At 40.3% G+C, this 21,284-nt stretch overlaps 2 protein-coding genes across 4 annotated transcripts in view; one reads left to right on the top strand and one right to left on the bottom strand.

The window, feature by feature from the left end:
* ACYP2 (acylphosphatase 2) overlaps positions 1-21,284 on the bottom strand; it is a 340,256-nt gene that overhangs the window by 168,992 nt on the left and 149,980 nt on the right. For all 3 annotated transcript variants that reach the window (XM_089327660.1, XM_089327659.1, XM_089327661.1), the window contains exon 4: positions 8,804-8,915. In XM_089327660.1, coding sequence (XP_089183786.1) covers positions 8,804-8,915 — 112 coding nt within the window. The remainder of the gene's footprint in view (positions 1-8,803; positions 8,916-21,284) is intronic.
* On the top strand, positions 1,725-4,958 carry LOC149128102 (small ribosomal subunit protein uS17). The gene has a single exon (XM_089327663.1). It carries the CDS (start codon positions 4,360-4,362, stop codon positions 4,834-4,836), a length of 477 nt encoding a protein of 158 aa, XP_089183789.1. The 5' UTR covers positions 1,725-4,359; the 3' UTR covers positions 4,837-4,958.

Raw genomic sequence — 21,284 nt, forward strand, 5'->3', positions numbered from 1 at the left:
ATATTACAGAGTTCACATATATACTGATTCCAAGGTAGTTAAAATCATAGAATAGAATAGTGTATATCAGAGTGTTGAGGGGTAGAACACATTGGTCAATAAATTCTGGTGTTGTGTTTTAGATTATGGAGATGTTAGTAGCATTGCTATGGCTGGATTTTAAATGTGTTACCATACAGAAATAGCAATTTTATGAAGTAATTATTATGGTACTTGGCCTGATAATTCCACAAAGCCTATTTTTATCAAACATTACATTGTGATAGCATATTATTTATAAATTTAAACAAAAATTTAAAAACTCACAGATTGTAGAATTAACTTATGAAAAACAATATCTAATAATATATTGTGGTCTGGAGATACATTGAAAGTTAAATCAGTCTGGAGATACATTGAAAGTTAAATCATGAAAATGGCTATATGTAAAATAACAAAAGAGCTGGCTATTGTAGTAAGGACAGAACAAGCACTAAAAAATGTTACTACAGATAAGTAGGGACATTTATGGGTAATAAAGAAGTTAATCAACCTGAATAACTTTATAATTGTAGATATGCAAGTATGTAACAAAAGAGCAACATTAATTGAAAAAATGACAAAATCAAAGGGAGTAGTAGACTGGTGAAGACTATTATTAGAACACAAGGATCTCTTTCAGTAATTGATTGAAATTTCCAAAAAAGCTTGCAAAATATCAGGCAGGCTATAGAAGATAGGAACCTATTGAGAGAACCTCACAGTATAGTTGAACAAGAAAACATACTTGCTGTTGAAATGCACATCGATTACTGTATGTAGAAAAACCTTATGCTAGGTCACAATACAATGTTTAAGACATAATTGATCACCCAAGGCTCTTGTCATGAGCTGTCAAGGCTATGGAAGCCTCTTGAGTTCACAAACTCTGACCTTACTTAGACAAGGCCATAGTCAAAGTGGAAGAACTCTCCTCCCTTCAGAGACCAGAATGTTCTCAACCAGCAACAGAGTGAGTTACTCTTTACTTTTCATATAAAGTTTATGGAAAGGTCATGTATCCATCACCATTAACATTTCTTTTAGATACCCAAGTGCCCTGTAATTAGATGCATATACATTTAGAATAGTGACATCTTCCTGTTGAATTGATCCTTTAATCATTATATATTGTCTTTTTCTCTTTTAATAGTTTTGGTGTTAAAATCTATTTTGTCTGAACTGGCTACACCAGTTCTTTTTTGGTTTCTGTTAGCATGGAATATCTTTTTCCATCCTTTCAGTTTGCATGCATCTTTAGTAATATGTGTTTCTTGTAGGCAGTAAATAGATGGATTTTGTTTAAAAAAAAAAAAAAGATTTGCTTTTGAAATGAAGGACCTGCTAGCTTGGCGGCTGAGGGTATTTGGAGAGTGAATTAATTATAAAATGTTTAGGCCACCGCCAAATCTATCTGTTGATTTTGAGCCAACTCATAAGATGAAATTTGTATCCATTTCAGCTCTTCTGTTAAGTCAGAAAGATATGAATCCATATTCTAAATGAATTGTGATTTTTCTGGAACAAGAAAGTTTAAAAATTTTGAACTTTCTTATGCTAGTTTCTAGAAACAAGGGAAAAAAGGTAATTATTTCACATGTCCCATCATACAGGTTTTTTTATGGTCTTGATTATTGTTCAGCAACATCTCAATTCCTATAAAGTTGAGGCAGTGTATAGTTAAGAGAATTTTATTTCCTGGCAATATATTATAAAATCTTAATTTGGGGCCACCGTCGCCAGTAAAGTCACAGCCTGCAATGCTGGCATCCCATATGGACGCCGGTTTGAGTCCCAGCTGTTCCTCTTTTGATCCAGCTCTCTGTTATGGCCTGGGAAAGCAGTAGAAGATGGCCCAAGTCCTTGGGAGACCTGGAAGAAGCTTCTGGCTTCAGATCAGCACAGCTCTGGCTGTTGTGGCCATCTAGGGAGCGAACAAGTGGATGGAAGACTGACTCTGTCTCTTTCTCTCTCTCTCTCTCTCTCTGCAACTCTGTCTTTCAAATGAATAAATCTTTAAAAAAAAATCTTAATTTAAAACAACCCGCCACTCCAAAGGATCTGGACACTGGTAGATAATCTGCCACCTTCTAGAATTTCAAGATCTTCTACATGTAAGGATTTGCATTTCTCAATTTATTTGTCAGCTTGAATATCTTTACGTATTTCTTTGCATCTGGCCATACAGTTAAAATAATCCACTGCAATTTGATTCCATAGTATATGCTAATTCTACTAAGAAACCATATAAAACTTGGTTAGAATGTGGTTAAATTTTTAAGTAAAATATATTCTATAGATGCTAATTTATAATTTTATATAATGAATGAGGTCTCAGTTTATTACAAAGACCTCACAACATCCCTCTTCCTCTCAGTCTCCCTTCCAGTTCATTCTATGCAAATTATAGAATGGGAGTGGGAGGTGGCATTTGGCCCCACAGTTAAGATGCTGCTTGGGACTCCCCTATGCCATATCAGAGTTCCTAGGAATCTCAACTCTGCTTCTGATTTTAACTTCCTGCTAATGTGCATCCTGAGAAGCAGCAGATGATGGCTCAACTACCTGGGTTCCTGCCATGCATGTGGGAGCCCAGGGTAAAGCTCCAAGACCTATTTCAGCCTGACCCAGCCCTGCTTGTTGTGGATATTTGGAGAGTGAACCAACAAATGGAAGTCAATATCCATCTCTCTCCATATCTATATCTCTCTCCCATTCAAATAAAATAAAAATAATTTTTTTAAAAATTGTGTAATTGAAATAGATTTTTTTATCCTCAAATATCTTCAGAATCTCACTACTGCATTCAGAATAAAACAGTTCTTCAGCCTCCACTAACCTCCTAGTTACCATTTACCTGACAACCCTGCAGGTTACCTACAGTCAAGATATTCTGGATAATTATTCTCTCTGAACAGAGGGGTTTAAAAGAAAAAAAAAAAAAAACTTTGCTCTTGGGTTTGCTTTATCTGGAATACCTCCTCCTACTCCAAAATTGTCCCCTCTCCTGTCCAGTCACCTTTACAAGTGCTCAGCAGCTTTCATCCTAGTTGTTATTTGGTTTGTCTTCCTCTATAGTTCATATGTGTTTTCCAAGTCACCAACTAGGAAGGCTGACATTTTCCTTTCTTAATCAGCCTTTGACTTTTCTCCACATTTACCCTAGAGTATCTCTATACCAATTATTATGTAGCTTTATTTTAATTTTAGATGTGCTATAGCAACAATTGACATTTGCTTAGCTAAAAAATTTACTGTGTCTGCCAACAGCAGAACATTAACAAATGGAAATTTTTGAGTACCATTTCAGCATGAATTGCCAATGATATGTGATTCTAAGATATCAGAAATTTTAAGCAAATCTTCTAATATGTAAGCTAGTTTTAAGTAACAAAAACATCTAGAGAAATTATTGAAAACAGAAAGGGAAAATAATTCATAATCCTAACATTATTATAACAGTTATGTTTTCTCTTCATGTACACATTTTAAATAGTTACAACATGAATTCAGTGTTTATTCTTTGCCATACTGAGTGCTTTCCAATGAATATTTTAACTGGCTGTAACTGTAAATTTACCTACTAAGTACCTGTTGTTAACATATTCAGGCTGGCTCTCATTTTTCACTGCCATAAAAAATAGTGTGAAGCAAATATTCATGCGGAGATTCTTATTCCTATGTTTAAATTAGGAATAGAGTTTAGACTATTTTTAAAATCAAATACATCTGGGGCCGGCACTATGGTGCAGCGGGTTAAAGCCCTGGCCTGAAGCGCCGGCATCCCATGTGGCCGCCAGTGTTAGTCCTGGCTGCTCCTCTTCCAACTCAGCTCTTTGCTATGGCCTGGAATAGCAGTGGAAGATGGCCCAAGTCCTTGGCCCCTGTGCCCACATGGGAGACCCGGAAGAAGCTCCTGGCTCTGGCCATCTGGGGAGTGAACCAGAGGATGGAAGACATCTCTCTCTGTCTCTAACTCTCTCAAATAAATAAAATAAATCTTTAAAATAAAATATATCTAAAGATAATAGCATGTATTGTTTTTGATACATATTGCCAAATTGTTTTTCAAAGAGCCTTACCAATTTAAATGCAAGTGTAATATTACCAGTGCTGTATGATCTATTTGGCTTTTTATGCAAATGTATGCAGACTCTTCACATGTTGCAAATGATTAAATTACATGAAAAATTTGGGTTTTGTAACCTGAACAACAGCTTTGAAATAATCAGATTCTGAGTTATCACTGGTTGAAAGTGAAAGCTAATCAAATCATTACCTGCCTTAAACCCTTTTAAAAATTTTGTTTTTCGCTCTCTTTTTTTTCAGGCGGCCGGCAAGATGGCGGACATCCAGACCGAGCGCGCCTACCAGAAGCAGCCGACCATCTTCCAGAACAAGAAGAGGGTCCTGCTGGGGGAGACGGGCAAGGAGAAGCTCCCGCGCTACTACAAGAATATCGGGCTGGGCTTCAAGACGCCCAAGGAGGCTATCGAGGGCACCTACATCGATAAGAAATGCCCGTTCACCGGAAACGTCTCCATCCGGGGCAGAATCCTGTCTGGCGTGGTGACCAAGATGAAGATGCAGAGAACCATCGTCATCCGCCGCGACTACCTGCACTACATCCGCAAGTACAACCGCTTCGAGAAGCGCCACAAGAACATGTCGGTGCACCTGTCGCCCTGCTTCCGGGACGTCCAGATCGGCGACATCGTCACGGTGGGCGAGTGCCGGCCGCTCAGCAAGACCGTGCGCTTCAACGTGCTCAAGGTCACCAAGGCCGCCGGCACCAAGAAGCAGTTCCAGAAGTTCTGAGGCCCGCGCCCGCCCGCTCCCCACACAAATAAAGCCATTTTCCCACTCAAAAAAAAAAAAAAAAAAAAAAAAAAAAAAAAAAAATTTTGTTTTTCATGTAGGAAAAGACAGTACACAGCAAAAGAAAAGTGTGCCCATACAATATGGGTATAAAAGATAACCCAGGGGCTGGTGCCATGGTGGAGTAGGCTAAGCTTCCACCTGTATTGCCGGCATTCCCACATGGGTTCCAGTTTGTGTCCTGGCTGCTCCTCTTCCAATTCAGCTGTCTGCTATGGTCTGGGAAGGCAGTAAGGATAGCCCAAGTGCTTGGGCTCCTGCAGCCATGTGGGGGACCCAGAAAAGGCCCCTGGCTCCCGGCATAGGATCAACCCAGCTCTGGCCATTGCATCCATTTGAGGAGTGAACCAGCAAATGGAAGACCTTTTTTTCCTCTCTCTCCCTCTCTCTGTATTTTTCAAATAAATAAAATATAAAAAAAAATAAGATAGCCTGGCACCGGAACCTGTGAAATAAAGACTGATAATACCATATCTCAATGTCCAAATGACATTTGAACTGTGAAAGTACCACCTGTAAATCTCTAATCCATCACAAAAGGTCTCTTCAGAGTGATTTGTGGTGTGATTTCTCAGAAATTTTATATTAAGGTACAGTTTATTTCATGGGCAAAGTTACTTTATCCATCTAAATATTTTTGTAATCATATACTGAAAGAGCAGGATTCAACAGTATACAAATTGTTAACTTCCACAAGGAAAGAGGCACAAGTAAGCCAATTTAGTGACTCCTTCATGAAAGAAATACTTTATAGGTAAATAAGTGGTTAGATAATTATTACTAAACTTAATTCAAAATCATTAGATACTAGCCTGTTAGCTGAGCAAGTAGCTAGTATCCCAGAAGAGGATTTTGTCTTATTACAACTTACCAGAAAACCGCTTAAGCATTTTTATCAGGAAGGCATATGTCTTCCTAGAATGAGATTCTTTCCCTGGTTTGAATAAAGTTTTCTTTTGCATGGTCCAATTTCACATTAAAAATTCAGAAGGTCATGCAATGTTAGAGCATCTTCCCTGTCCCGGCTTGGTACTGCTCAAGCTAAGGTGGTAAGAAGGGCGTGGTGGAGTCCACCCCTCTGCTTGCCTTAGTTTCCCCCACGTAGCTGAGCATCAGAAAGAACAGGTACCGTGTGGGCTTTCCGGGTTTGGCAAATATCCAAAGCTATTTCACTCTTACCAGATCCTTTCTGGGGGGAATCAGAGCTTTATTCCAACAGGATTCCTAACGGCTGCTCCCTTGACAGGCAATGCCTGTACTGTATACAACCCCATCCTAGCCTCTGTTCTAAATGCTAAGGCTCCCATCTCCTTCTGCTAGGACAGAGTAGCTGCAGCAAGAAGGCCAAGTGGATGGGAATCCATTTTAAACCGACCACGGGACAGATCCCGCCCTCCCATCACTCATCCACTTGTAGGGACGCCTATCTCTGCCCTAGCACTGATAGAGGTCACAGAGTGCTCTGATCCAACTGCCTCTCTCAACTAAGCTTGGAAGTCACTACTGGAGGCTCTGCAGCCACAGCCTTTCCTCTGTACTTTCCTCAGCCATGGGGCAACTACCAGTCCATTCTAGTGCTCTCCCCATCTCTCCCCATCTCTCTCTCTCTCTCTCTCTCTCTCTCTCGATAGGAGGGAAAAGCCACAGCTCCTCAGTCTTTTCCCCAAGAACTCCTCTGCAGCAGAGCAGCAGTGGTTGTCAGGCTAAGAATCTTAAATTTGGCCGGCACCGCGGCTCACTAGGCTAATCCTCCACCTTGCGGCGCCGGCACACTGGGTTCTAGTCCCGGCCGGGGCGCCGGATTCTGTCCCGGTTGCCCCTCTTCCAGGCCAGCTCTCTGCTGTGGCCCGGAGTGCAGTGGAGGATGGCCCAAGTGCTTGGGCCTGCACCCCATGGGAGACCAGGAGAAACACCTGGCTCCTGCCTTTGGATCAGCGTGGTGCGCCGGCAGCAGCGCGCTGGCCGCAGCGGCCATTGGAGGGTGAATCAACGGCAAAAGGAAGACCTCTCTCTCTCTCTCTCTCTCTCTCTCACTGTCCACTCTGCCTGTCAAAAAAAAAAAAAAAGAATCTTAAATTCTTTTTTAAATATCCCTCATGCACAACTCAGGGGTCTAGCATCTCATCTTGAAATGTAGGTAGTAACTATGGTTTGTTTTCAGTCTCAGCTAATATAAACAAAATTCCCATTTTCCAAATCAACACAATTCAAAATATAAAACATGTTTGGATCCTGATTTGAATATGTAAGCTAAACAAGACATTTTTGAGACTGCTGGAGGAATTTGAGCATAGGTTGATTATTAAATATTACCAAGTCATAAATTTTGCTTATCTGTGATAATGGCCTTGTGGATTTGCATTTTTTAAAAGGCCTATGGGGGCTTGCATTGTGGTGCAGCAGGTTAGGCCGCCCTGGTTGCAGTGCTGGCATGCCATGTGGGCACTGATTTGAGTCCCTACCGCTCCACTTCTGATCCAGCTCCCTGCTAATGTGCCTGGGAAAGCAGCAGAGGATGGCCCAAGTCCTTGGGCCCCTGCACCTGCGTGAGAGACCAGGAGGAAGCTCCTGGCTCCTGGCTTCAGACTGCCTCAGCCCCAGCCATTGCAGCCATTTGGGGAGTGAACCAGTAAATGGAAGCCCTCTCTCATTCTAATTCTCTCTTTCAAAACAAATAGGATAAATCTTTAATAAATAAATAATAAAAAGCCTCTCTGCTAGAAGTGTATACTGAAATATGTAAGGGTGCTATGATATGATATTCAGGATTTGCTTTAAACTCCTTGGGGATGCGGGTTAGGTCAGTTTAGGAATAAACTTGGCAAATTGGTAATGGTTTTGGAAACTAGGTCATGGATACATGGGTGTTGGTCATACTATTCTCTTATTTTGTGTATGTTTGAGATTTTCATGTCAAGCCCAAGCTTCAAAATAAAAAGAATTCATTTCATTCCACAAAATGCTTAACATACTCAAAACTATCAAGGTCATCAACAATAAAGTAAGCCTGGGAAACCCTAAGAGGAGACTAAGGAGACATGAGGACTAAGTGTAATGTGGTGTCCTGGATGTGATACCAAAAAAAAAACCAAACAAACAAAAAACAAACAAACAAACAAAAAAAAAAACAAAAAAAGGAAATTTGAAAAAAATATGGATTTTAATTAATAATCAAGTATCAATATTTATTCCTTAATTGTGACAATGTACCTATTTATTACTAACAATGGTTCAAAGATGTCATTTATTATTAATTTTAAGATAATACAGAAAACTGGGTATGGAGTACATTGGAACTGTGTACTATCTTCACAACAATTTTAAAAATCTAAAACTATTTTTTAAATTTATTTTATTTATTTGAAAGACAGAGTTACATAGAGAAGTAGAGATAGAGAGAGAGAGGTCTTCCATCTGTTGGTTCACTCCCCAGATGGCTGCAATGGCCAGAGCTGTGCCCATTCGAAGCCAGGAGCCAGGAGCTTCTTCCTGGTCTCCCATGTGGGTGCAGGGGCCCAAGGACTTGGGCCATCTTCCACTGCTATCCCAGGCTACAGCAGAGAGCCAGATCGGAAGAGGAGCAGCCGGGACTAGAACCGGTGCCCATATACGATGCCGGTGCTTCAGGCCAGGGCTTCAACCTGCTGTACCACAGCGCCGGCTCCTAAAACTTTTCTAAACTTAAAAGTTTACCTTTAAAAAGTATATTTTTGGCCGGTGTTGCAGCTCACTAGGCTAATCCTCCACCTGCGGTGCCGGCACACCAGGTTCTAGTCCCGGTCGGGGCACCGGATTCTGTCCCGGTTGCCCCTCTTCCAGTCCAGCTCTCTGCTGTGGCCCGGGAGTGCAGTGGAGGATGGCCCAAGTCTTTGGTCCCTGCATCCGCATGGGAGATCAGGAGAAGCACCTGGCTCCTGGCTTCGGATCAGCGTGGTGCGCCGGCTGCAGCGGCCATTGGGGGGTGAGCTAACGGCAAAGGAAGACCTTTCTCTCTGTCTCTCTCTCACTGTCCACTCCACCTGTCAAAAAAAAAAGTATATTTTAAAATTTTATCATAATATTTTAGAATAACTTCTCACTGCAGTACATAAGCAGAAGCATTATTTCAGTACACAGGTACGTAACTCTAGTGTTTGTCAACTCCTAAATCAGACTCAGGCAAAGATAAGACCAAACACTTGAACTTCAAAGCATTCAAACAGATCTTAATGGTGTAGGAAGCACAAGTCAATAATCAAAGATACTAATAGTCCCCTCAATAACTCCCTAACCCACTTAATATCCAATATTAGATCTGTTTCTATTTAAATTGTCTAAAGTGGAATATCTTTTCTTTTTTTTTTATTTTATTATTTTTATTTTTTTTTTAACTTTTATTTAATGAATACAAATCTCCAAAGTACGATTCATGGATCACAATGGCCTCCCCCCCATACCGTCCCTCCCACCCACAACCCTCCCCTTTCCCACTCCCTCTCCCCTTCCATTCACATCAAGATTCATTTGAAATTATCTTATTATACAGAAGATCAGCTTAGTATACATTAAGTAAGGATTTCAGCAGTTTGCTCCCACACAGAAACATAAAGTAAAAAATAATAGATGATTTTTTTTAAATGATGATGAAATCAGATCAGACCCATTGTCATGTTTAATCCCAGTGAGAGTCAAGTTGGGAGTTGATAATTTCTTTTTTTTTTTTTTTTTTACAGAGGATCAGTTTAGTATACATTAAGTAAAGATTTCAACAGTTTGCACCCACATAGAAACACAAAGTGAAATATATTGTTTGGGTACTCGTTATAGCATTAAATCTCAATGCACAGCACATTAAGGACAGTGATCCTACATGAGGAGTAAGTGCACAGTGACTCCTGTTGTTGACTTTACCAATTGACACTCCTGTCTATGGCATCAGTAATCTCCCTATGCTCCAGTCATGAGTTTCCAAGGCTATGGAAGCCCTCTGAGTTCTCCGATTCTTATCTTGTTTAGACAAGGTCATAGTCAAAGTGGAGGTTCTCTCCTCCCTTCAGAGAAAGGTACCTCCCTCTTTGAAGACCTGGGAATATCTTTTCTAAAACTGACCCTTGACCAGTGCAATTCCTGGGGCAAAATCTCCACAATGGAATTAGATCACAGATTAAGCAGAATGAAAATTCAAATATGCCATCCTCCTAGTGATGAAAAAACACTAACATTTTCCAAATTTACAGAGAAGAAATGAAGAAGGTGAGGAGAAACTAACTTAAGAATGGTAATGAAACTAAGCATAGAGCTTTTGAAAAACAAGTTGCTGTTTAAAGATTATAGGATACAGGCTTGGGTGACCTATACTCTTTATATTAGTTATTTCCTACACACATGTTTAGTACCTACTTGATTTGCAGCTGTATTGTTTTATTTTGAGAAAAATTAATGGAAATAATAACATTAAAAAGAATTCTTCCTGTGCACTGATTGTTTAAATGGATCATAATTTCTGGTCTGTTACTGCCACCTACCAACTATCCAAGGCAAGGCAGGTCACGTTTACAGAATCACTTTGTCTTTTAGGAAAGTGAACGTCACTTAAATTATCTCTCATTTCAGTTTTAATTAATGCATTCTATAGTGCATACTGTATACAGTGACTACTACACCTTTAAATGACAAGAAGTAAGTTCCTTCAGGCTCTTCAACAGAAGACTTAAACATGAAAGCATCTTGACCATGAATTACTATTAGATATGGATGTTATAGGAAAAACAAAACTTACATGAACATTCATTCATAAAGGTTGGTTGAACTCATTTTATAACATGCAGCATATGCTTCATAGTGTACTTTTTTACTACATCCCTTAAAATTAACCCTTTTAAAAGACTTCATGTTTCTGAAATATATTGTTATATAAATAAGATGTTTTTTTATTTCGTCAAGGTAAATTTTTTTGCAGTATTTTAAGATTTCATCTAGAATTATTTTCTTTTCATTCTCTTTTATAAAATCTTAGCTTTAGGGGTTTTTGCTGTGGCATTTGGGTGCTGGTCTGAGTACCAACTGCTCCATTTCCAATCTAGCTCCCTGCTAATGCATCTGGGAAAGCAGTGGAGGATGGCCAGATGCTTGGACCCCTGTAGCCATGTGAGAGATCCAGAAGATCTGACTCCTGCCTTTGGCCTGACACAGCCTTGGCCATTGCAGCCATTTAAGAAGTGAACCAGCAGATGGAAGGTCTCTCTCTGTCTCTTCCTCTCTGTATATCTGACTTTTAAATAAATATATAAAACTTTAAAAATAAATCTTACCTTTAAAACGTTTATAATGATGATGAATGTGGTACATCAATAATTCAGCACTTACAATATATTTTGCTGACTGACTATATATAGTTTCCTTTTGAGTTGATGAATAGTATATTAACTTATATCTGGAGCAGTATTATAAAATCAGTTAGACACTTTTCTATACCAGTACTCATCTGATATTTACAAAAACCCTGTGAACTAAGTACAGCAGTACTATCTTTATTTTAGAGACAAAGAAGTAGTCTCAAAGTTTTTAGGAAATTGCTCTAAATCACCCAGGAATTGAACTCTATCTAGAATCTGGTCTTTCATAGTAAAATGTAGGGTTCTTTCCACTATGCCAAACTGCCTTCAAGCAGTCTTTCATTCACTCATTCAACAATTATTTATTGAGAGTCTATTTGTGCTATGTAAAGGTCTGGAGAGAAGGTGGTGTCTAATTCAGGGACTGTCAGTGGGCTAGGGCATAGAGTGACTATCCAGGAAGGCCATTGAGGAAGTGATCCCTAAAGAATAGAAAGAAATGAGCCCTGAAGAAAAAAAGAATTCAATCAAGGCAGAGGGAGTAGTATGGAGAAAGCCTTAGTTACCAAGTAGGAGGAATGGAAAGAAAGCAAGTGTGACTGACACATTCTAAAAACAGGGGAAGGCAGCATGAAGTACAGCTATCTGTCTAGGCAGGAAGAAATGGTATTATTCCAGGTTTCACAGGCCATGGTAAAGAGTCTACTTTCTTTTTTTTTTTCTTTTTTAAATTTGTTTAAGATGCAGACAGATGACAGCAGAAGGAGAGTGAGCTCTTCTCTGCTGGTACACTCCCCAAACACCTGCAACAGCCAGCAGGTGGGCCAGGCTTAAGCTGGGAGCCGGGAACTCAATCCAGATGTTCCATGTGGGTGGCAAGAACTCAATCCATGAAGCCATCACTGCTTCCTCTCAGTGTCTGCATTTGTAGGAGGCTGGACTCAGGAGCTAACTCTGGATTTCTTTTTTAAACAAAGATTTATTTATTTATTTAAAAGTTAGAGCAACAGAGAGGTGGGAAGAAACATAAAGAGATCGTCCATCTACTGGTTTATTCCCTGAATGGCTGCAATGGCTGGGGTTTGGCCAAGCCAAAGCCAGGAGCTTAGAGCTCCATCTGGGTCCCTCATCCAAGTATCAGGGACCCAAGCACTTGGACCATCATCTACTGCTTTCCCACATGCATTAGAAAGGAGCTAGATCAGAAGTGGAGTAGCCCAAACTTAAAGTTACTACTCTGATATAGGAAGCCGGTAGTGGCTTAACCCAGTGCACCACAATGCTGGCTCCCCAGTTCTGGATATGGAACCCATGAACTCCAACATGGATGCTGGCATTTCAACAGTGTCATAATGACTATCACAAGTGCCTGCCTTGAGTCTGGTTTCTGTTCTAAGTGGATAGCCAATGAAGGGAACTCAGGCTCGAAGTCCCTTGCTATAAATCAGAAAATACCCTGAAGGGGGGAATTTAGCTCCTCTTAGTACATTTCCCTTAGTACATGTCCCTTCCTTTCTCAGATCTCAGGATATAAAGTTCTGGCTACTTCACTTCCTTTCCCATGCCTTCAAACATCGGGAGTTCTGTTGTTTGTTTTCTCTTTCAGCTTTGATAGTTGTCCTCAGCTGGTAGTTGGTCTGATACAAACGACCTCAAAGTGAAAAGGCTTCTCTCATTTTCTGTAAAAACTAGTCCATGACTTCCTTAGTTATCTTGACTCTGTCACCTCTTTTACTGCCCTTTAGTCTCAGCTGATGAACTTGCCTAACTCCTCAAGGAGAAAATAAAACCCACAAAAGCTACTGCTAATTTCTAGCAAATATGGCAGAGTAAAGTTCTTAGCCCTCCTGTGGAACCAGTGAAACAAAAACTGAAGTTCTGGAAGACAACTGCAGCCAGGACTTGAGAAGTGATCTCTACATTTGATATGGCTTTTATTATTCAGACATTTACCAAATCTTAAACTGTGCAATGGTGAAAATGCAATAAAGCAAGCAGAAATCTTCTAAGAGATTAAAAAATGAGCAGTTTTTGGCAGTTCCATGGTACTAGTTAGGGAAAATGTATAGCTCATGGCCTGCCAAGGAAGACGAACTTTGACCAATTCCCCTGCTTCCTGTTGACATCTCTGAGGACACTCTAGGAATAAAGGCAAATTGGAAATAGATCAGTTCTCCTAAAGCCCGAAATGGCTAAAATGAGCTCAATTCCTGATAACGTCAGGGTGACCTGACCCTATTTTTATTTTACTTTCTTTTAAAAAAAATATGTATTTTATTTGAAAGGCAGAGTAACAGAGACAGAAGGAGAGACAAAGAGTGTGAGAGAGAGATCTTTCATCTGCTGGTTCGTTCCCCAAATGGCCACAATAACCAGAGCTGGGCCAGACTGAAACCAGGAGCCAAGAACTTCTTCTTGGGCTCCCACATGAGTTCAAGGGCTCAAGCACTTGGGTTATTTTCTGCTACTTTCCCAAGCTCATTAGCAGGGAGCTGGATTGGAAGTGGAGCAGCCTGGACTTGAACAGGTGCCCATATCTCTAGGTGGCAGCTTAACCCAGTATGTCACAGCGTTAGCCCTGACTTGAACCTATTCTAGCTTCTGACAATAAAAATGTTAAATATTTGTAGGGGATAATAGCATCAACCAGATCCCTTATTACTTTTTCCTGAAATTAAAAATAATACCAAGCTTGCCAAGAAGAAGGTCCAAAAGACAGAAAAGTGAGAGAAAAACAGACACACAAGTAATCTAGACATTGCAATTATCTGACACAGATGTTTTAAAGAGTAGGAGTATGAGCTCACAAGAAAAACATTGTGAGATTACCAATTGTATTTTCATTTTTAAAAATAATTGTTCATTTTTATTTACTTGAAATACAGAGTGACAGAGAGAACTGGAGAGACAGAAAAAGAGAGATCTTCCACCTGTTTGTTCACTCCACAAATGCTTACCACAGCCAGGGCTGGGCCAGAACTCCACGTTGAGTGGCAGGGATCTGAGCAGTTGCACCATCATCATCTGCTGCCTTTCCAGGGAAATTAGTAGGAAGCTGGATCAGAAGTGAAGTAGCTAGGACTCAAACTAGCACTATGATATGGGATATGGGTGTCCCAAGATCCAGCTTAGACCACTGTGCCACAACAGCCACCTTTTAAGTGTATATTTGAGGATAAACATAATGAATTTATATTGATACCAACATATTCAGCTGTGATATTTTTTTCCCAACAATTGTGTTCTGTCCCCTGAACCTCCAATGTGCCTTAGCCCACTCGAACCAGACAGAATTTCTAGTTCCTTGATTAAGAAACTTTTCCCAGAACTATGATACACCATACTTTCAGGACTCTTAACAAACCAAAAGTGCTCCAAAGTGATTCCTAAGACATGATGTGTAAACAGTTAGATAAATGAATTCTGAGGTATGTGTTTTGCACTATTTCCCAGAGAGTCCCTGTGAAAATTACTCATGGCACCTAGCTTATAGTCTATCTTCCTCTGAATACATTCCCTTCCCTTTATACTTTTCCTTCCCTTTATTTCTTTCCCATTTCTCTACCAGTGTAACCTACACTTCCCAAATAAACTACATGAATGGAAGACCTTTTTCAAAGTCTGCTTCTGGGGAAAGTCAAAACTTAGACATTAGGTTGCACAGTTACACACAAGGAGACATTTGCTGAAATTTGCTTATTAAGTACAACAAAGGCAGGGATTGGGGAGCAAAGGAGCATTATTATAAATTTAACATTACCAAACTCTGGGGTAAAAGAAGGAAAAACTATGTAAAATATTCATTGAAGTATCTAATTTCCATATGAATTTTCCCCATTTATAAAATGCCCTCCTGTTTACCCTCATTACCAGTTTAGATCACTTCAACACCTGCAAAATAACTGAATCGTTCAAAAAACTATGAATAGTTTCAACAAACAGCATTCAAAAATATCTGAATATTTCTCCAAAACTTTATTCCAGAAACAACTAGATAATAATAACAATACTATAGCTTAGCATGTTACATTGTGCGTGCAAATATCCTCTAGGATCTGATTAGACCTCACTTTTGTGCAAGGCCCTAACAGCCTTTTAATCTAGCTGCACACTACAATCACTTGAGGAGCATACTCCCATCTTAAAGACTTTAATTTAATTAATATGAGGTTGGGCCAGTGTATTAGCTTTTTTGTTACTTGAATTAAAATATATGAAAGAAGGGCAGGCACCGCGGCTCACTAGGCTAATCCTCCACCTGTGGTGCCGGCACCCCAGGTTCTAGTTCCGGTTGGGGCGCCGGATTCTGTCCCGGTTGCCCCTCTTCCAGGCCAGCTCTCTGCTGTGGCCCAGGAGTGCAGTGGAGGATGGCCCAAGTGCTTGGGCCCTGCACCCGCATGGGAGACCAGGAGAAGCGCCTGGCTCCTGGCTTCGGGTTGACGCAGCGCTGGCAGTAGCAGCCATTTGGGGGGTGAACCAATGGAAAAAGGAAGACCTTTCTCTCTGTATCTCACTGTCTAACTCTGCCTGTCAAATAAATAAATAAAAAATAAATAAAAATAAAATATACAACAGAAACTACTTAAGAAGACAGAAAGTTTATTTCAACTTACAGTTTTGGAGATTCACATTCCAAGGTTGGGCAGGACCCTTGGTCCGATGCCTGATGAGGGCAATAGATTACAGAATATGTGCAGAAGAAGAAACATAGGTTAAGTCAGAAAGCAGAAAGAGAATTACTGGGTCAGACTCAGGCCTGTATAACTAAACCTCTCTTGCAAACTATCTTCTGAAGGTCTACTTCCAGTGATCTAAAGACCTCCAACTGGGCCCACCACCTAAATGCCATAATAAGATAAAGTCTCCACCCTTAATCCATTCAACATTAATATCAATCAATTAACTATTAACATAATAAGACTTATTGAGGAATAAGCCTTCATCACATGGGCTTTTAGGAGACATCCAAATTTTTTTTTAAGATTTATTTATTAATTTGAAAGGCAGATTTTCAGAGAGGCAGAGGCAAAGAAAGAGAGAAAGAGAGAGAGAGAGAGAGAGGTCTCCCATCCACTGCTTCAGTCCCCAGATGGCTGCAACAGGTGGAGCTGCGCTGATCTAAAGCCAGGAGCCAAAAGCTTCCTCTGGATCTCCCACGTGGGTGCAGGGGCCCAATGACTTGGGCCATCTTCTACTGCTTTCCCAGACCATAGCAGCGAGCTGGATCAGAAAGTGGAGCAGCCGGGACTTGAACTGGCAATCATATGGGATGCCGGCTCTGCAGGCAGCAGCTTTACCCGCTATGCCACAGCGCCGGCCCCCCAAATTATTTTTTAAACTATAACAGGCCAGACATCACCATTTTTTAAAACAAAAGTTCCCCGGGTAGTTCTAATGTTTAGCCAGGGTTGAGAATAACTGATCTGAGGGATTGTGATGATTTTTACGTAATATTCTCTCTTTTGCAAAGTGATTTTGATAAAGTATAGCATATACAAACTAAAATAAGCTGAAAACAGTGAAATGTAAGGTAACTTTATCTGGTTTATCATTCAGTCCCAGATTGCTGCATCTAATAGTTTGGAAGAATCTAATCACTTCAAAAATACCTAGCTGACAAGACCTAGAAAAGTTTTTACGCTGGTGACAAAAGGAATTGTGGCATGTGAATATGCTCACCCTTCTGAGGTTATACATTTTAATACACATTAATTTAAAAACACATGTGATAAACTATCAAAAGCACACAATGAGAGGTGCTGATAACAATTTTCAGTTCTTCGTCATGAAAGAATTTAGGAGTTCCTTGGTCATTATAACCAAAGAAATAGTTTATTTTCTCATACCAGCTTGTTTCAGTTCTCCAAGACAGCTTATCCTCATCCATGCATCAAGGTACCACTGCCCAACACCTCAATGTAGAAGACAAATCTTACATCATGTAAAGTGCAAAGGGAGAACTGCATTTGGCACAGTGGTTAAAGCACCACTTGGAATGCCTGAATCCCATATGGGAGTCCCTGGGTTCATATCTTGACTCTAGTTTGATCCAGCTTCCTGCTGAAGCACACCCTGGGAAGCAGGAGAGTATGGCTCAAGTATTCAAGTCCCAGCCACCCATGTAGAAGACCTAGAATGAGTTACAGCTCCCAGTTTCAGGTTGGCCCAGCCCTAGGTGTCGTTGGCATTTGGGGAGTAAACCACTGGATGGAAGATATCTCTCTTTCTCTATGTCTCTCTCCTTCAAATAAATAATTCACTTGGAGAGGAGAAGAAAGGAGAGGAGGGGAGAGGAGAAGAGGGGAGAGGAGAGGGGAGGGGAGGGGAAAGGAGGGGAGGGGAGGGGAAAGGAGGGGAGGGGAGGGAAAGAAAGAGAGAGAGAGAGAGAGAGAGAGAGAAAGAAAGAAAGAAAGAAAGAAAGAAAGAAAGAAAGAAAGAAAGAAAGAAAGAAAGGAAGGAAGGAAGAAAGACTACTACTTTCTCCCTGGGTTATTAAAAAAAAATAGGGGTAGACTCTGTGGCACAACAGCTTAAGCTGTATCATGGGATACCCACGTCCCATATTGCAGTGCCCTGGATCAAGTCCCATCTCCTCTTTTAATCCAGCTTCCTCATAATGTGCCCAGAAGGCAGTGGATGATGGCCTACATATTTGAGTCCCCACCACTCCCATGAGAGAACTGGAATTCCTGGCTTCTAGATTTAGCCTGATCCAGTCCTGGTGTAGAGGAGTGAACAAGTAGATGAAAGATCTCTGTCCCTCTCTCTCTGCCACTCAGCCCTTCAAATAAATAAATAAATGTTTTTAAAAATTAAAAAAATATTAAAGTAAAAACAGTTGGGAGCAGATGTTTACTCCAATGGTTAAGGCACCTGAATCTCACAGTGGACTTCCTGGGTTCAATTCCTGGTTCTGGCTCCCAAGTCCAGTGTCCTACCAATGCAGACCCTGGGAGGCAAAGGTGATGGCTCAGTGATGAGGTTCCAGCCATCCATGTGGTAGACCTGGATTATATTCCTACTTCCTGGCCATTGTTAGTATTCGGAAGTATACCAGCAGATGTGAGTGCTCTCTCTCTCTCTCCATCTTTCCCTCTCTGCCTCCCAAATTAAAAAAAAATGAAAAACTTAAAACCATAAAGTAATGTGAAAAGGCTTATTTCATGTACACTTTGTGAAGTTCAAGTCCAAGATCAGGCAGCCCTATTGCTCTGATCTCATTTAAAGGTGTTGGATAGCAGCACATCAGGGTCGGACTGTATGTAGGAACCAAAGCTCATATTTCAAACCAGAGCAGATAGAGTGGGTGGGCCCAAATACAGACTTTTATAATAACTCTTTTGTGAGAACTCAAATTCAGAAGAGAATACCCAGAAATCATACAAGAAACACCTCATGCCTCCAGCAACTTGAGGACCTCCCAGCAGCCCCCACCTCATTCCACAACCTTCCAACAGCACCACTCTGAGGTCCAGGTCTTTAACACATGGGCCTTTAGGGATATTCAACATAAAAACCTAAAATACTAGAATCTTAAATCTACATGCAGAAAGTTCTTAATCTATATATTTTGAACGTCTCAAAGTTCACTGTAAGTACCCAATCTTCTATCACCAATAGGAGCTGTACTCATAGTTACAATCAGGAAAATACTGGTTTCTTGCTTTCTTGTTCAGCCTGGGCTGGCTTAAGTCTGTTTAGCTTAGCCTTATAGTGTTCTCTCTGATGTGCAAGCTCTGACTGGCATCTATGTTCCCTGTAACACTACAGGCATTCCTCTGCTTATGACCTGCCCTAGCTGGCTAGCACAAGGTTTTATTCTGCTTAGTTTGGCATGGGAATAACTTCAAGCTGCAGTGACCATGAGTCACTCATGGTACTTCCTATGGAACACAAATATCTTCTGGCTGAATTGGTTCAAAGCATTACTCTCTAATATTTCCTGTCTACTATCTTGAGGTTTATATTTTGAAATAAATTAATCTTATCCAATAGCCATATGAAAAATTATGGTCATTTTACAGATGAAGAAACTAGACCACAGAATTTAAATCAGATTAACTATCACACAAAACTATTTAGTGTTAGAACTAGGATAAAAAAAAATGCATGTAACCAATACATGGATCTGTGTGCAATTTAAAATCAATTTTTATTATTAAAAGTAAAGATTTATTTACTTTTTATTTGAAAGGCAGAATGACAGAGAGGGAGACACACACACACACACACCACACATGGAGACAGAGAGAGAGAGAGAGAGAATCTTCCATTTGTGGTTGACTCCCCAAGTGGTTGCAACAGCCAGGCCTGCAACAGGCCAAAGCCAGGGTCTACGAATTACATCCTGGTCTTCTAAATGGATGGCAGGGATCCAAGTATTTGGCCCATGCTCCATTGATTTCCCAGGTGCATTAGTGGTAGCTTGATCAGAAGCAGAATAGCAGGATTCAAATCATCACTCTAATATGGGATACGGGAGTCCCCAGTGGTGTCTTAACCTGCTGCACAACAATGCTAGCCTCTAAAATTATATTCTTATGTAAAAATGTACAAAGGAAAGTTAAGAAACAAATGCCAATGGGAAAAATATTCCTAGCATGTATAATTCAAAAGGGTTAAGATCAGTATGTTAGCAACTCATGAATCAGTAGAATGAAAATACAGCTCTAACAGCAAAATATACCCATAGAATAAATACAAATAGTGAATGCAAATTTAAAATGACATTGAAGACTTCCCTCCCTCCCTCCCTCCCTCCCTCCCTCCCTCCCTCCCTCCCTCCCTCCCTCCCTCCCTCCCTCCCTCCTTTCTTTCTTTCTTTCTTTCTTTCTTTCTTTCTTTCTTTCTTTCTTTCTTTCTTTCTTTCTTTCTTTCTTTCTTTCTTTCTTTCTTTCTTTCTTTCTTTCTTTCTTTCTTTCTTTCTTTCTTTCCATGCATTCTTCCTTGCTATCTTCTTATGATAGAAACTTCTTTCTCCCATATTCCAACAATGTGGTTGTGCAAGGGCTGGAGATACATGAAATAGGTATCTATTCTTTCTGCTGGTACAGCAGCCACACTCCTGTTTTGTCTTTTACAAAGCTTCTTCCTCTCCTACCAGTCCTTGTGATTTTGTTGGGGTTAGTACCTTCCCGAAGCCTTGTACAAGAGTGGCATATGACTCACTCTGAATTTGTCAGAGTGGGATGAAGACAGTCTGGAAGCCAAGCCAACTACAGTCTTCCTCAGAACCTTCACTAGAACCATCATAAATGACATGCTCCTTTTGAGAATCACCAGATTGCAGAATCACTTAATCCCAGAGCTTCCAAGAACAAAGTTGCCCAAAGGTAGAGAAAATTTGCCTGAGAATGAAGCAAGCAAGAGGAGAGCAGGACAAAAGATCAAAAGCAGCTCCTGATGACGTTGTTGTTTGAGCCCCTGGATCTAGCTGATCTTGAAAGAAGGACTCTCTTTTAGATTTTTCAGTTACCTTTGCCATTTTTTGCATAAATAAATTTTGGTTTCTATCATAGCATTCAAATAAGCTCTATTAATATAACACTAAATCAAAGAAAGAAAATGTTTCTCTTTCCTCTAGACCTCCTTGGCTGAGATGACACAAGCCTAGAGCTGCCTATAACCATATCTCCTTTTTTGGAAAAATCCTGTCTGCAGAGGAGGAATGAGGGACAGCATATTTTCTGACATCATTTGAGTTCTCCAATCAAATCAGTCTTGAGGCCAGTGGTCAGATGCATAAAGCATTAAACATCATTTTTGCTCAAGCTGGTTTCTAATAAGTTTTTCTCATTGTAACCAATGTCATCTAATTGTTGTGTAGAGTCCTAACACAGTGATATCTCATTTGTATGTGTCCTAATATAAGTGAAATAGCAATTTCCTTAAAATTAAAGATTATCATAATACCCAGTATTATTGATGATACATTAAAACAGCGACTCTCACACATTGCTGATATTTGGATAAAAATATTTTGTAAAGCAATTTGACTACAGAACTCAAAAGCCTTAAAATGATGCATATTTTGGGGCCGGTGCTGTGGTGTAGCAGGTAAAGCCACTGCCTGCA

Source organism: Oryctolagus cuniculus, chromosome 2 (assembly GCF_051225735.1).
Source record: "Oryctolagus cuniculus isolate XC-2025 breed Fujian yellow rabbit chromosome 2, ASM5122573v1, whole genome shotgun sequence".
Taxonomy (NCBI): Eukaryota; Metazoa; Chordata; class Mammalia; order Lagomorpha; family Leporidae; genus Oryctolagus; species Oryctolagus cuniculus.